Below are 15314 nucleotides of genomic sequence, written 5' to 3' on the forward strand. Positions count from 1 at the left end.
ATTTTTCCACCTGGAAAATAGCACTTGACCTGGAAAGCTCAGCCCAACGTCACCTCTTCTCCCCCACCGCCCCCCTGCCCCTCAGCTGGACTCAGTCCCCTGCTGTCACCCCCAGTTCCACTGTGTCACAGTTAGCTGACCCCCAGCCCTTCTCTAGGACTAGATTTTGAGCTTGTCAAGGATAGGAAAGTGAAGAGAGAGGGGAACTACCTTTCCTTTAGTCCTCATCCTGATTCAAGAGAAAGGTCTCAGTCCCATTTTACAGAGGAGAATATTGAGGCATAGCGAGGTTAAGTATTTTGCCTATGGCCACAGAGCCAGTGACTAGTAGAACTAGGCTCTTCAGGCCCCAGGCTCCTCTCTGTTCACATGCCTGGCCTGAGTGTGTGCAGTGGGGGTAGGGGTAGAAACTTATCTGACGTTCCCCCTACCTACCTTCGGGGCAGGGGAAAGGCAGGGCAGGGCAGAGCGGCCTTGCTAAAACTCCGTTCACCCCAGCAGGTGTCCCACTCAGATTTGCTGCCCCTGGAGCCAGGAAGGCAATTCAATGACTTTCCAGGGGAAGATAAGCCTTGGAAGCTGATGATGCTGCAGCTGTGGCATTGCGGGGTAAGCAGTCCAAGGCTATGGGGACCTGAGGGCCAGCGGCAGGGGAGGCTGCAGGGCATTTCCATTTTAATAGCATGCATTTTGTCCCTGTAGACAAAAGGCATACCTGCTGCTAGTAGAGAAACTGAAACCCAGGGGGCACTCTGCTGTCAAAGAGGGAGGAGAAGGTGCTGGAATTGGGTCCCAGCTTTATGGAAACAAAACCCTGACTGTCACCTTCTCTGGGCTGGCACAGAAAGTAGAACCTAGGCCTGCCTCCTCATGCTTCCTGAGGGGCTCCCACGTTGCCCCCTCTCATCAATCCCAGTATACAGTGGCTGCTCCATAAATGCCCTCTTGTGTCTCTCTCCTGCTCCGATTGTGGGGTTTTCACGTCCACTTCCTGGTATACTTTGTAAACATTTATTAAGCATCAACTGTGTACTAGATATTTAAGTAATAATGATCATTTATTGAGCATTTCCTATGTCTCTCTCCCCGCTCCTGAATGCTTTAGATGAATTGTCTCATTTAATGAGCAGACACTGTTATCATGTCCACTTGATAGGGGGCTGTGTGCTGAAGTAGGTAAGAAAGCCAGCTCCAGAGCCAGCGTAGGACCACTTAGTAGCTGAGTATCCCCGGGCAGATGCTTCAGCCCCTCTGTGCCGTGGTAGGCCCATCTGTAACAAAGGTAATAGCATTGCCTATAGGTTTATTGAGAGGATTAAATGAGTTAATAATATATGCAGAACATTTATGGAGTGCACAAAATAAGCACTCAGCAAATACTAGCTATTATGATTTACCAATGGGGAAACAGGCTGGGACTGTGCCTGTAAGTCAGTGTTGTTACTGCCTATCTGGGAGGCTTGTCTATGAGGTCACAGGGCCTGGGTGCTCTTTGTTTCTTAGAACATGGCCACATCCAGCTTCAGTGCTAGCTGTGCACTTTGCAGGGGCTTTGGGCAGGCGGGAAATGGGAGCTGCTCTTCAGCTGTTTTGACCTGATGCTACCTAAGCTGTGTGCAGGCAGCAGGTAATTTGCCCCAGAAGGTCCAAGGATAAAAAAGGTGGGAGACATTTGCTTACTCGGATGATCCTGATCTTTCAGGCCGTATTGCACACGTTTGTGGTGTGTGTGTGTGTGTGTGTGTGTGTGTGTGTGTGAGGTGTGAGGGAGGAGGCTTCAGTGAGGAAGGGGCCTGGGAGCCTTAAAGGATTCAATGAGGGGTGACTTTAATTTCAGAGGCCCCAAGGAACTGGTCAGCCCTCTATTGAGGGTCTAAAAGCATCTGATGGGAGTCAGGAGGTTGGTGTCTCCCCCATTAGTGCTGCCATCAAACTGGTGGATAATTTGCCACTGGGTGTCCTGCTTCCTCAGCTGGCCTGGGGGCTCCAGAAGGCATGAAGTGAGTCGGGCCTGTTTATCCAGCACCCAGCCCAGTACCTGGCATAGCGTAGGCACTCTGTGCATTTTTGTGGAAGGAAGGAAGGAAGGAAGGAAGGAAGGAAGGAAGGAAGGAAGGAAGGAAGGAAGGAAGGCCACCAAGTATTCTTTTCCTGATTCCGCCACCATGCTCTTGGACAAATATGAGGCAATGTGAAGAGCACAGGCCTTGGGGACAGAAATACCTAGGTCGAGTCTCAACTCCATCACTAGCTCTGAGCCTTGAGTAAGTCTCTTACCTTCCTGAGTCTCAGTTTTCTTAACTGTGAAAGGGAGGTAATGATGAAATCTCCACACAGCCGTGAGAAGCATAGAGTGCTCTGTAGATGTTAGCTCTCAGCACTTGCTAGTATTGTTTGCTCGCATTGCCACAGACTCATCTGGCAACCCAACCTACTGGTTGGCCATGTCCCTGGCACCCCCAGTTACTTGGGCTCTGAGGCACCCACCCAGCTGTTCCTTGGATGTATCAGAACCACACTATTGGTTCCCTTGAATGCCCCTTCCCATGCTCCTGCAGACATGGGCTGGGCCATCACTGTGGAGCAAGTTGTTGCTGGCCACTCTGACCATCCAGGGCACACAGAAAGACAGGAGAGAGGAAAAGAAAGAGGGAGAGAGAAGGAAGGGCTGGTCAGGGAAGCCTGACCCCTGCCATGGGTCATGGGTGTCATGCCCCTGTCCTGTCAGGCTTCTGCAGAAAAGCGAAGGCAGACTGCCCTCAAAAGACAAAGCCAGAGACTACAGCTTTGGAGGAGAAGGTGTGTGGTTTCAGGCTCCCTGCAGTTCTGGCTTGGGCCTGGATAACAGGAGGTGTGGACTCCAGCACTGGCTGTTCCTCTAACTTTTTTTGTTTTGTTTTGTTTTGTTCTTCTAACTTGCTGTGTGATTCCAGGCCACGAATTTTCCCCTCTGGGCCTCAGTTTCCCATTGTGTTGGGTGGGTATGACACCTACCCTAGGTGGCTCATGGTCTACTGAGAGGACTGAGATGGTAGGAGTGATTTGGAAAATATGGAAATCTTGGCAGACTTCTCGCCCATCACAGAGAGGATAGTGTAGTTTGGTGGTTAAGAACTCAGACAATATTCTTGAAGTGAATGGTTGAGTCCTGGTTGGATTGTAGGCCAGATCAATTCCCCCAGCTGGGCCTCAATCTTCCCTTGTGTGAAATGGAGATATAATCATCCCTTTACAGAATTCTTGGGAAGAATCCCTGAGTGAAGGGCTACTTACCCCACATGGTCATGCCCTTTGTGGGTATTCGTAGCCATCCCTCGAGCTCAGTGAGTGGTTATGGCTCAGCTCCATAAGGACTAAGCAAGTCCAACCACCACTATTTGCACCGGATGTTTGTAAAGCCTTATGGTTTTTCACATCCATTTTCTTTTATTAGGAAAGGCAAGCACAGGAATAAGTGCTTCCACTTTATAGTCCATCACTCCACACCAATATGTGGCTTCAGCTAAACAAGTTTCAACCTGTGTTTTTTCCCAACTGTCATTGGTGCTATGATCTTTTTAAGTAGACTTGGCTTAGCCTCAAATCCCAAATTCAACAGTTGTGGAAAGGGCTTAGCAAAGCATGAAGTCTCTTCCTGCCCTCCCTTCTTTGCACAGGCCCTACAGCGATGGGTGACGTAGGCTGTTGATTGAATTATCTGAGCCTCCCTCTCCTGCTCCTACCCTGGGGTCCTAGGTTATTTGCATTTTCTTGCTAACTCCCAGAAACAAGCTCAACTTTTAACCACATTTCTTTCTGCATCAACTATTGAAGTGATTTATCCACTCACTCATTTTTACCTCCCACCTTCTCTACTATCTGCTGTACCATGTCTACCCCCCTGACTCGATCACCTTGACCAATTCTACCACCATGCCCATCTTCTCACTGAACTCCATCACCATGTCCATCACTTCACTCAACTCCACCACCACCTCTATCCTCTCACCCAATTCCACCAATTCCACCACCACGTCCATCACCTCTTTCCATTCCACCACCACCTTCATCACTTCACTCAACTCCATCACCTCCAGTACCTTGATCAACTCCACCACCCCTTCATCACCTTCCCCAAGTCTATCATCTCTACATCAATCAGTTCTACTACCTCTATTTCCTCTACCATCACCAACTACATTACATGTTCCATCTTCACCATGACTTCCACAGCTACTTCTGGCCCCTTACCACTTCCAACTCCTTTGCCTCAAACATCGCCTCTCTCACCTCCACCATCACCATCTCCATCCCCTTCTCCAGCACTTCTATGCAGGGATCTATAAAGTTTATTAAGAGCCTGTCCACATAACACAAATTCTGCTGTAGATTTTCTATTCCAGAGGCACAGGTGTTTCTCTACAAAAGGCTGGAAGCTTAAGGACTCTGTGGCAGTTCAGAGATGAAAAGGTCCTTTGAAAGGATCAAATTCCATTTCTAATTTAGGGAAATTGTGGTACACCTTATGCCCTTGCCTGAAAGTGTACATTATCTAATTCTATATTGGGGTCATTAAACAATAAAAATAAATGGAAACAAAAACCTAAAAACCTGGTTAGGTGTATGAAAGTGCTTGCTGAGTGCAAAGACACTATATAAGATTTTTCATAATGCTGAGGAAAAAAGAGTGTAACCTCTTCAGAGCCTTTGCACGTTACCTAACTGAAATTTATTCATTCCTGTCTTCAGTATGTGTGCATCGAACACCTTTTGTGTGCCAGGCACCAAAGAGTTCATGTAACAATTCAAATCACACCTCCGTGCCTGCATTTTTCATATATTTTAAGTGAACACCTAATATGCGCCAGGAGTTCTGCTGGGTACAAGCCCCCAGATACCCAGAAATATACCAGCTTTCCAATAATGCATTAATAAGGAGAAAGAGGTCAGAGGATTAAGTTCTCACCCCAGTGAGAACCTGGGGAAACTGTGATGTCTTTTCTCACTCTCGTATGCTCTGGCAGTACAACCCAAAAGAAATGGGGTGGGTTATCTGGGGCAGTGTTTCTCCAACTGTACTGTGCATACAGATCATCTGGAGATCATGTTAAAATGCAGATTCTTTCTGGCTCAGTAGGTCTGGGGTAGAGCCCAAGGTCCTGCCTTTCTAAGAAGCATCCTAGGGCTATTGCTGCTGCTGCTCCATGGGCCATGCTTATAACAATAAGGTGTCTCGTCTATGTAATGAAAACATCTGGTTATCTGGGACCACGTGGACCAAAGGCTGGACCACAGGTATCTAGGTTCAGGGAGACAAAGTCAAGGCTGTAAAATGCCGCGTGTCCACTTGGAATTCTGCCTTCTGGCAAGGTCCCAACACAGCTGGTCAAAATCACAAAAACTCTAGCCTCCACCACCTTCAATCCCAGAAGACCAAACTGATCCTGAACAGTAGTATGAACCTTTGTTCTGGACCCTATCCTTGAGGACAATACATATTTTTTGAAGACCTACTAAGTGGTGGGTTCTATGTAAGATGCCCGGGTTAGAGTGCTGAGCAGGGCAGACACAGCCCCTGCCCTGGAGCCATCACCTTGGCAAGGGGTCATTTCTGGGCTTTTCTTCCCCATTTGATGGACAAGAAGGAACGCTGATGCTAGTGGGAAGGGGTACGTTCCATGTTCCTCCCCCAATTTCCATATGAATTGAGACATCCCACCGTGCATACACATACACCTCCTGCCACCCTTCCCACAGAGTGCTGGAATTGCTTAATGCCCGCACCCTGGTATAGCAGACTCACAACCAAACTACTAAATGACCAAGCCACACCTTGGGGTGGTTCTGGAGATGCAGCTATGGAGCAGCAAGGATAAGAACAGAATCAGGAAATTTCATTTTAGCAATTTATTCAGTTTCCCCAAATGTAAAATGGGAAGAATTTTTTTTAAAAGATGTATTTATTTTAGAGAGATAGTACGCAAGTGCCTGTGAGTGGGGGCAGGGGCAGAGGGAGAGAATCTCAAGTAGACTCCCCACTCAGGGTGGAGCCTGACACCAGGGTCAATCTCGTGAACCATGAGATCATGACCTGAGCTGAAGTCAGGAGTCAGATGCTTAACCAACTGAGCCACCCGGGCACCCTTAAAATGGAAAGAATTTTGACACCAGCTTTATAAGGTTGTAATGAAGCTGAAATGAAGCTTAAATGCATATACAGAGCTTAGCATTGTGCCAGGCACACATTAGGTGCTCCATGAATGTTAGCAGCCAGTTATATATGGAAGACATAGTCCTTGCCCTCAGCTTTCAATGGCTGATGGAAGGAAGTCCTTAGTATGGTATTCAAAGAACCCTTGGGGCACCTAGCTGGCTCAATCCGTGGAGCATGTGACTCTTGATCTCAGGGTCATGAGTTTGAGTCCCATGTTGTGCATAGAGATTACTTAAAAAAAAAAAAGAAAACAAAACAAAAATCCCCACCTCTCATCCCGGCCTCTTTGTTCTTCCTATTGGGACGCTTCCATCAGCTGTCTAGTTCCCTGCCAAGCCAATCCTTAGAGCTCCTCCAACAGGTGATGGCTTTTCACACCTTTAAGTCTTTGCTTAAGCTATTTCCTTTCCCCGAAAGGCCTTTCCTTTGCTTGAACCCTTTCCACTGCAGGGAGAGGGGGCACCTCTGAGTTCCCCCAAGCTTCTATGCACTGCTGTCCCCATCTCAGCAACTTGTGCCGGGAAGCAGAGCTATCTGCCTTGGCCAGAGTCATCCATACCATCTAGCCGCAGGCCTGGTGCCCCTGGGAGGTGCTGGCCAGTGTACTCTGAGTGAACCGAGACCCGCTCACCAACCAGGTCTCCCTTTCAACGTCACCATCTTCCTTGACCATCCTTTCTCTACACAGTGGTTCTCAGCTTCAGCTTGCATCAGAGGGACCTGAAGGGTTTGTTAGACACAGGATTTCTGATTCAGGAAGTTGAGGGGTCGGGGGGAGTGTCCTGAGAGTTTGCATTTTTAACAATTCCGATGCTGATCTGCACACTTTGAGAGTCCGTGCTCTGCCCCATTACCCTGGTTTGTCGCTCTCAAGGCACTTATCACTCTCTCCGAAGTGATCCTGCGCATCTATCTTGTGTCTTCACTGACTTCCCATCGAAGCTGCATGAGGGTAAGAACTAGGAGCTGGGAGCTGTGCTTGATCTTGATACAGGGCCGAATGCATACCCAAGGCTGAAAAGGAAGAGATGCTCGGTCCCACGGACGAGGGCACTGGGAGGTCCCTGGAAGGCCACTCGCCGGCTCCCTCCTTCCCCTCAACTGATCCTAGTCCCTTGAACCTCGCGCGGCTCCCCGAGTCACCACGGCCCCTTTAAATGTGCGCGGGGACGCCTCGCCCCTCGTCTCCAGCGATCCCTGACTGAGCAAAAAGGGGAAAAAAAAGCCTTCCTCGGAGCGGGAGGAAACGTCTAGGAGGGGGCGGAGGCGCAGCGGCGGCAGAGGCGCGGCGTCCAGAGCGCAGCGCGCGGGGTGCGGAGCCGGGTGCGGAGCCGGGAGCCCGAGCGGGAGCCGGAGCCGGAGCCGGAGCCGGAGCCGGAGCGGGAGCCGGAGCCGGAGCGGGAGCCGCCGCGCCCCGCGCTGCCCCGGCCGCCGCCCCGCGCGCCCCCTCCCCGCCCCGCCCCGCCCCCGGCCGCCGCGGCCCCGCCCCCGGAGGCTCGCGCCCCGCGCCCCCAACTTGCCCGGCATTCCGCGTGGACGCTCGAGCGGACGCGCCCCGCGCTGCCCCGGCCGCCGCCCCCCCGCGCCCCCGCGCCCCGCGCCCCGCCCGCCCGCAGGCTCGCGCCCCGCGCCCCCACTGGCCCTGCGCGCCGCGCCGAGTCCAGCGCGCGCCGGGGGGCGGGGCGGGCGCCGGGAGTGCGGGCCCCGCGGGGCGGCCATGGAGTGAGGCGGCGCGCGGACTCGTGCCGGGACCGACCGACTGCCTGACCGACGGCGGCCCCGGGCTGCGCGGGCTGGAAGATGCACAGAGCAGGTAGGAGGCTCCGCTTGGCCTCCGCGCCGAGGCGCGCGCCAGGGGACCACGCCGGGCGCTCCAAGTTGCGGCCCGCGGGGCGCCGGAGCGAGCCGCGGGCCCCCACCCCCACCCCCACCCCCCGGGCTTCCCCTCTGCCCGGCTGCGGCCGAGGCCTGGGCGGGTCCGGCGTCCCCTCGCCCGGGGGGCTGAGGGTCGTCGGGGGCCCCTGTCCGGGACGCCCGGCCCGAGGGACGCCTGCTGGAGTGGGCGAGGCCGCACCCTGGCCGCGCGCGCCCTCGCCCCGCGCCCACCGCGACCCGGGGGCACCGCGCGGCGGCCGGGGGCGCTCCTTTCGCGGAGGCGACTGGGTCGCGCCCCTGAGTTCTCACCCCGGCTCCTCGGGGTCCCCGCCAGGCCCTCCTGCGCCCCGGCGTCCTTCCGGAGCTCTTCCCCACCCCGGGGTCCATCCCGGCCCCTCGGGACCCGGCGGCGCACCCTTGAGAGGTGCAAAGGCCCCCTCCTCCTCCTGCTGGACCCCGCGACTTGGAGCTCAGCCCCCCGAGGAGGCGAGAGAGCCCTGCGTTACTCGCGCCCGCCGCGCAGCCCGCCCCGGCAGCGCCCTGGCCTGGGGCCCTCTTTGTGGCTCCCCCAGGAGACCCGCCGCCCCGGGACGCTCCCCCCGAGGCTGAGCGCACTCCAGACGTTCCCTCCCGTCCCTCGAGTCTCCGCCTCGTGGATGTGGATCCGCCTCTGCGGGTTCAGGGATTGCGGGAAATCAGAATGCGTTCAGTCGTGAATACTAGCAGCCCCTTCTGAGGAGTGCCATTTAGCAGATTCAGTAACTGAGACCCCGATGGGCGATGCCGGGGACCGGTCCCGGGATTCCTGACTCCATCCACTCCAAGGGCAGAAAGTTCCCTGTAAGAGTTTGCAGTCTCAGCGAACTTCATTTCCCTGCCAAGGAGGGATAGTCACTCTTTTTTTCTTTTCGTCCGAAAATTGAGCAGAAGGCAGCCCTCTCCCGGACCCACACCCTTGTCCGAAGCCATACTCCAAAACACACATCCCTAAAGAAACAGGAAGCCACCATTTTGGCTGTCTTAGAAGCATATCCTGCTGCCTTGTGTGTGTTGTGGGGTTTTTTCTTTTTTAAGTCTTTTTAATGAAAAAAGTCATTGTCTTAGGAGTGAGGTGCAGACAGGAGACATTTGGCTGGACTGATTTGACAAAGGAGACCAGCGGGGACTTGGGAGTGGGGCAGCTGCCCTCCTGTGTCCAGGCCCTGTTGTCTGCTGGGCATGTGGAGGCCAGGACAGTGATGGAGCTTGGGTCTCGGCATGGGGGGTGGTGGAAGCAGGGGTGCCACTTAGGGAGGGGCTGGAGCAGGGTCCCAGTGCCCAGCCAGCCACGCCTCGGAGGAAGAAGTTCGCCTCCTGCCTGCTTCTGGCACAGTCTGAACAGAGCCAGGCTAGCTTTTTCCTACACTCCTAATAAAACTCACTTTAAAACAATGGTGAGAGCTGTTCCAGTTTTCCCACGTTTCCCTGCTTGAGGCTTGGGCAAGCCCTCCCTTTTCTAAGAATCTGGGGGATGGAATGAGCCGGAATAAACTGAGAGGGAGGTTTGGTCCCAGGAAATCTTAGCAGTTGCTACTCTTGGGGTTAGCCGTCCTGTAACTTGCCTCAAGCATAAACCTGGTTACTTTTTCAGTGTGATGGCAATGATGGAAAGCTCACATGATGATTTCTGTGTGCCATGCTCTGAATTTCCTGATCATGTAACATAGCTCTTCACAGACTCCATGCGATTGAATTTCGGGACCACCATATACTTCGTTATGTGACCTTGAGGAGGTTAGTTACTTCACCTCTGTGCCTCAGTTTCTTAATCTGAAAAATGGGGATAGTATGATCTTTGTCATTGAGTTCTAATGATTAAATAAAGCTTCTAAGGTGTCTGGAACAGTGTCTGTCATGTTATAAGCTACCTGGCTGGCTATACTGGCTAGCTAGTATTTATTGGTCACTTACTACGAATGAGGTGCTGCTTTTAAGTGTTTTACTTCAATTCAGTTTTCACAGTAACCTTATGAGGTAAGTGCTCTTACTATCCCCATTTTATAGATGGGAAAACTGAGTGGCAGGGATTTTATTGTCACTGACTTTATGGTCACTCAGCCAAGATAGGCTTCAAACACACATTGTCCATCTTCAGAACCTTCTGAACACATAGTAGGTACACAAGAGATTTTAGCCAATTGAGTTTGTTAGTTGTTGTATGTCTGTTACTTCCTTTGAACTTCTCAACAGCCTTATGGAAAAAGAAAGTATTTCATTTTACCATGAAAGAAACAGGCTCAGGCCAAAGTGATGTGCCCAGGATGACACAGACGATGTGCGCCAGAGCAGGGATTGGAGCCCGGGTCTATCTGAGCCTGGGGCCCATGCTTTTCTCACTTTGTCCCTGCAGTCTTCCCAGTATGTGCCCTGTTGTGGATCACTGGACTAGCTTAACAGCAGCCTAATTAGAAATCATCAGGCTTGGCTTGGACATTCCAGCAGGCACCCAGGAATGAAAGTTAAATTAAGATGCAATTGGAAGGTGAAATTGGAAGATAATTACTCTTGGAACATATGGCTACGAGAGTTCCAGGGGGAATATAGTGAACTGCAATTGAAACAGACTCAGGGTCTGAACAAGGGGATATAGGGACACCAGAAGAGCCATGAGTTTAAATACGCTGTAGTTGGCTGGAGCAGAAGGCACTCTCACTCACTGTTTGTTGCAGTGCCCTTACTCTACAGATAGGGAAACCAAAGCTCAGTGAGGGAAAGGGACTTGCCCAAGGCCACACACCTCCAGTTCAATGTCGGAGCCAGGAGTGGAGGTCAGAGTTCCTGACTCCCAGCCCAGTGCTCCTCCCAATATCCCTTCTCATTTAACCTCTATGTAACTGGCAAGGAAGCCGCAGCATGAATGTGTGAGTGACAGCTATTTAATTAAAATAGAGGGAGAAAATATAAACTAGTTATGGGGGCTGGCTGGGGATGATTTCTATCACCAGAGGCTGTTAAAAATCTCTTTCTCCTGTCACTGTGATTCTCCCCATTGTCAGTTAACTCTTGGCATCTTGGCTCAAAGGGTGTTCTGCATTGGAGTTAACCTTATGCTACAGCAAATTGCCAAGAGGTCTTGGGCAAAGAGAGTATGAACCCTGGACTCTGTGATACTAAGAGAAGGAAGGTTCACACCACAGCCCGGGGAACTCAGGAGACAGCAGAGCTTCTACCAGTCCCACGCATGCTGGGTTCCCGTTAGTCAGAAAGTTAAGCTTAACCCAGAGGAGGAAGCCCCAGCTCTTATTTATCCTGCAATTCCCGCCCCCCCCGCCCCATCCCTGCTGTACTGGACTACCAGACTTCCAAAGGGCTTGCATCTAAGTGCCTTTGGGCCTTTGCACATTCTGTTCCCTCTATCTGGCATGCCCAGCCTCTTTTTTGGTTATGAAAATCCTCCTTGTCCTTCCACATGCACCCCAAAGCTACCTCTTCCATCCATCTTCTCTAGGCAGAATTGGTCTGGGACCTAGATAACCTTCTACTTAGGACAGGGGCTCTGTGGGATTCCTTTTTGTGAGGAAGGCCGGGAGGGAGCAGAACCGAAGTTCTCACACAATCTTTATTTTTTTCTTCCTCCCTGGTGTCTTTCCCTGGCTCCTTCTCATAACCTCAGAGCCACTGGGGCTCCCTCCTGGGCCTTTCTCTTTTCTTTGTTCACACTCCTTTACTTGATGATCTCACCAGGCCCAGGCCTTAAATTCTATCTCTGTGCTGGATACCTCTAGCCAGACCTCTCCTGAGACCCAGGCTGGTATATCTAGGAGCACACCTGATATCTGTCTCCACCTAAGTGTGTGGTGGGAACTCAGATTTAACATGTGCAAATTTAGAGTCTGGATTTTCCTCCCCAGCATCGACAGCCTTCCCCAATTCAGTTGGTGGCAACTTCACTTTCCCAGTTCCTCTGACTCAAAACCTTGGTGTTGTCCTTGACTTCTCCCCTTCTTTTACACCCCATATTCATACTGTCAGCAAATCCTGCCAGCTCTGTCTTCATATTTGGAATCTGACTCTTTACCACTTCTACTGCTGCCAACCTGGTCCAAGTCTCCACCATCTCATCTCTTGCCTGGATGATTGCGAGTGCCTCCTCATGGGTTTCCCTGAATCCATCCACACCATTTCAACTTATTTCAGCACATGAGCCAGAGTATGCATGTCTTCCTTCTGCTTGGGTCCCTGCATAATCTACACCTTCCCTGTGACCTCTCTGACCTCATCTCCTGCTTCTTCCTGTTGCTTGCTCACTCATCCCTCCCTTCAAACTACTCTGGCCCTCCTTGAACACATCATCTGACTCCTGGCTTCCCTCACATCTTGCTAGTCTTTGCTCTAATGTCCTCTCAGTGAGGCCTATCCTGGTTTAAAATTGAAAGAAAGAGAAAGAGAGAAAGAAGGAAGAGAGAGAGAGAGGGAAGAAAGAAGGGAGGAAAGAAAGAAAAAGAAAGAAAGAAAAAAGAAAAGAGAGATCTTTTTCCATAGAATTTATGATCATCTAACATACAATAATGTAATATGCTTCTCCTTTTAATTGCTTATCTTCCTCTACTAGAATATAAGGTTCACCAAGGACAAGGTCTTTGTTTTGTTTATTGATTTGTCCAAAGATTCTAAGTGGATGCCTATCACATAGTAGGAACTCAGTAAATATCTGTTTAATGGAATCTGATTAATAGAAATTGGATGGGAGCAAATGAAGCCAGTCATTCACCTTATGGTCAGTTAGTACTTTTGAACTCTGGATTCAGCCTTATGTAAATTTGACACCTGGCTAGCTGTCTCTGGTCTCTCTGGCTTCTGTATCCTTGAATTTTACCCTTTGCTGCCTCACTAGAAGCTGGGAGCCCTGAGTCTCCACTGTAGAAGAAAGCTCAAGGGCAAAGGGGTGAAGGCAGGGCTCAAGTGACTAGACCAGGAAGCAGGAAGGCCACATTCTACCTGGGTCCTGCTCCAGACTTGCTGAGAACCATGTGCTTCAGTTTCCTCATCTTTCCCTGTGGGGTCAGACAGAGCCTTTCTGATTCTGGCATCCTTTGGTCATAGAGGGGATGCAGGTGAAACATCCTGAACCTCAGAGCTGGAAGTAGGACATGGACACTAGATACTTGTCATTCCTAGGGGATCCTGTGGGGAAGGCATTTTCTTGCAGGATCATGCCTCAGACGCCCACTGTAACCTTTCTTGAGGAGCTGGCGCCCACAGATCAATAGCTTGATTGGATGAAGGATGGAGTGGGGGTGGGAGTGATGCAGCCAAGGTGTGGTGTTTTTCATGGCCCATCTGTCCCTTTGTCAGGTCTCATGGCACTCACATGAAATACCACCCGTTAAGGATGAGAAATGAGAGTCCTCACCCCCAAAGAATAATTTCATGCCAGTGCCTGACACCTGATGTTGGGAGCTTGAAGCTAATATTATGTATCAGTGTGAAGGACGACCTGTAGCAGGAGAAGATGTGGGGTAGGCAAAGACTGACATTATTAGATAATAATGGCTTCTCTTTATTGAGTACTCCTACATGAACGCCTATTGCTGGGCACTTTTAATATATATCTTTAATCTTTATAACCTCTTGAGAACAGGTGTTACTATTGTACCTATTTTACAGATGAAGAAACTGAGGCTCAGTTTCATAGCTTATCAGTGGCAGAGTCAGGATTTGAACCCAAATCAGCCAGGCTCCAAAGACTCTGTCTGTTACTCTACAATGACAGATTAGCTAAAGCTTAGCTGTTTAAACTCCACATAGTTGGGTGGGTTTTTATTGTTGTTGTCTGTGGTTGGTTTTTTGTTTTGTGTTTTACTCATTTGGACAGATATTTTTCTTTCTTTTTTTCTTTTTTTTTTTTAATTTTTATTTATTTATGATAGTCACAGAGAGAGAGAGAGAGAGGCAGAGACACAGGCAGAGGGAGAAGCAGACTCCATGCATCGGGAGCCCGATGTGGGACTCGATCCTGGGTCTCCAGGATCGCGCCCTGGGCCAAAGGCAGGTGCCAAACCGCTGTGCCACCCAGGGATCCCCACATATTTTTCTAAAGTAGGGTGTATTTGCTTATGGAAACAAGGAGTTGGAAGGCCTCTTATATCTTGAAGACTTTCTGTTATTATCTGAATGCCAGTAGCTGGCCTGGGTGTTGATGTGGGTGGATATAGGTGTGGGTTAAGGGGTTGGTGCAGTGCGTGCTTTCACCTTTAGAGTCTTGACAGCTGTGTCTCTTTTCTCCTTTTCTTGCTGGCAGCTACCACATTTTACACCTGGCAGTGTTCCTGTTCTAATTGCCAGTCCTTCCCCCTCCTAGTTAGCTGTGCACTAGAAAACCAGACCACTAAGTTCATTAGGTTTATGTGCAAAGTGCAACAATGAGGCTCCGAAATGAAGCCCTTTCAGGAACAGGGTGCATGGGCACCTATATTCTTGCACTCCAGGCCTTTTTAATTTCCTTTGGGGCCTCCTCAGCTAAATTTTACATAGTTCGGTCAGTTTAGGGGAGATACTTACTTTGGCTTCAGATGTATTGAAATTGAGGTGCCAGTGGAACAGCCCCACTGAGATGGATTAAAACCAGCTAGCACTATGCTGGCCAGCAATATAGCCACCATCCACATGTGGCCACTGAGTAGTCGAAATGTGGCTAATCTGAATTGTGATGTGCCGAAAAGTATAAAATACACTTTAGATTTCAAGGACTTAGTACAAAAAAGAATGTCAAATATTTCCTTAATAAATTTTGTAAATTGATGACATGTTGAGCCAGATATGATTCATTGCTTACATGATGATATCCAAAATGATGATACTTTGGATATATTGAATTGAAAAAGAAGTATTGTTAAAATTAATTTCACCTGCTTCTTTTTTACTTTTTAATGTGGCTATGAAAAAATGAAAAATTACATATGTGATAACATGGCTCACATTGTATCTCTGCCAGATAGCCCTGGACTACAGATGACTGGGATTAGGTGCTACAGGGGTTTACCTGGGAGTCAAATGCATGGGGAGGGGAAGAGTTTGCTGACAGACCTCTAGGACCTCTGCTCCATCTCCCTTATGTCATGAGCCAGGCTGGCATTCTGAAGCAGCTCTGTGTCAAACCTAGGCCTAGGCCTTAGGGGGGATGGGATTGGGAGATGGGGCGGGGCTCAAGGGGAGATTTGTATGTCATCATCTATGGGCAGTGGGGAGCCAAGCAGTGCATTTGAAG

The 15314-nt window shown here is 50.3% G+C and overlaps 1 protein-coding gene across 5 annotated transcripts in view; it reads left to right on the forward strand.

Annotated features, from left to right (window-relative positions):
* Positions 1 to 1509: 1509 nt before the first annotated feature.
* Positions 1510 to 15314, forward strand: part of FGD5 (FYVE, RhoGEF and PH domain containing 5) — a 128213-nt gene continuing 114408 nt past the window's right edge. For 2 of the 5 annotated variants that reach the window (XM_077857714.1, XM_077857715.1), the window contains exon 1: positions 7872 to 8006. In XM_077857714.1, the coding sequence (XP_077713840.1) occupies positions 7994 to 8006 (13 nt within the window). In that variant the 5' untranslated portion in view covers positions 7872 to 7993. Of the gene's footprint in view, positions 1628 to 7017; positions 7146 to 7871; positions 8007 to 9714; positions 9842 to 15314 lie in introns of those variants that run through there. The other 3 variants (XM_077857716.1, XM_077857717.1, XM_077857718.1) reach the window with 3 other exon arrangements.

The sequence above is a fragment of the Canis aureus genome, chromosome 19, assembly GCF_053574225.1.
Source record: "Canis aureus isolate CA01 chromosome 19, VMU_Caureus_v.1.0, whole genome shotgun sequence".
Classification (NCBI taxonomy): Eukaryota; Metazoa; Chordata; class Mammalia; order Carnivora; family Canidae; genus Canis; species Canis aureus.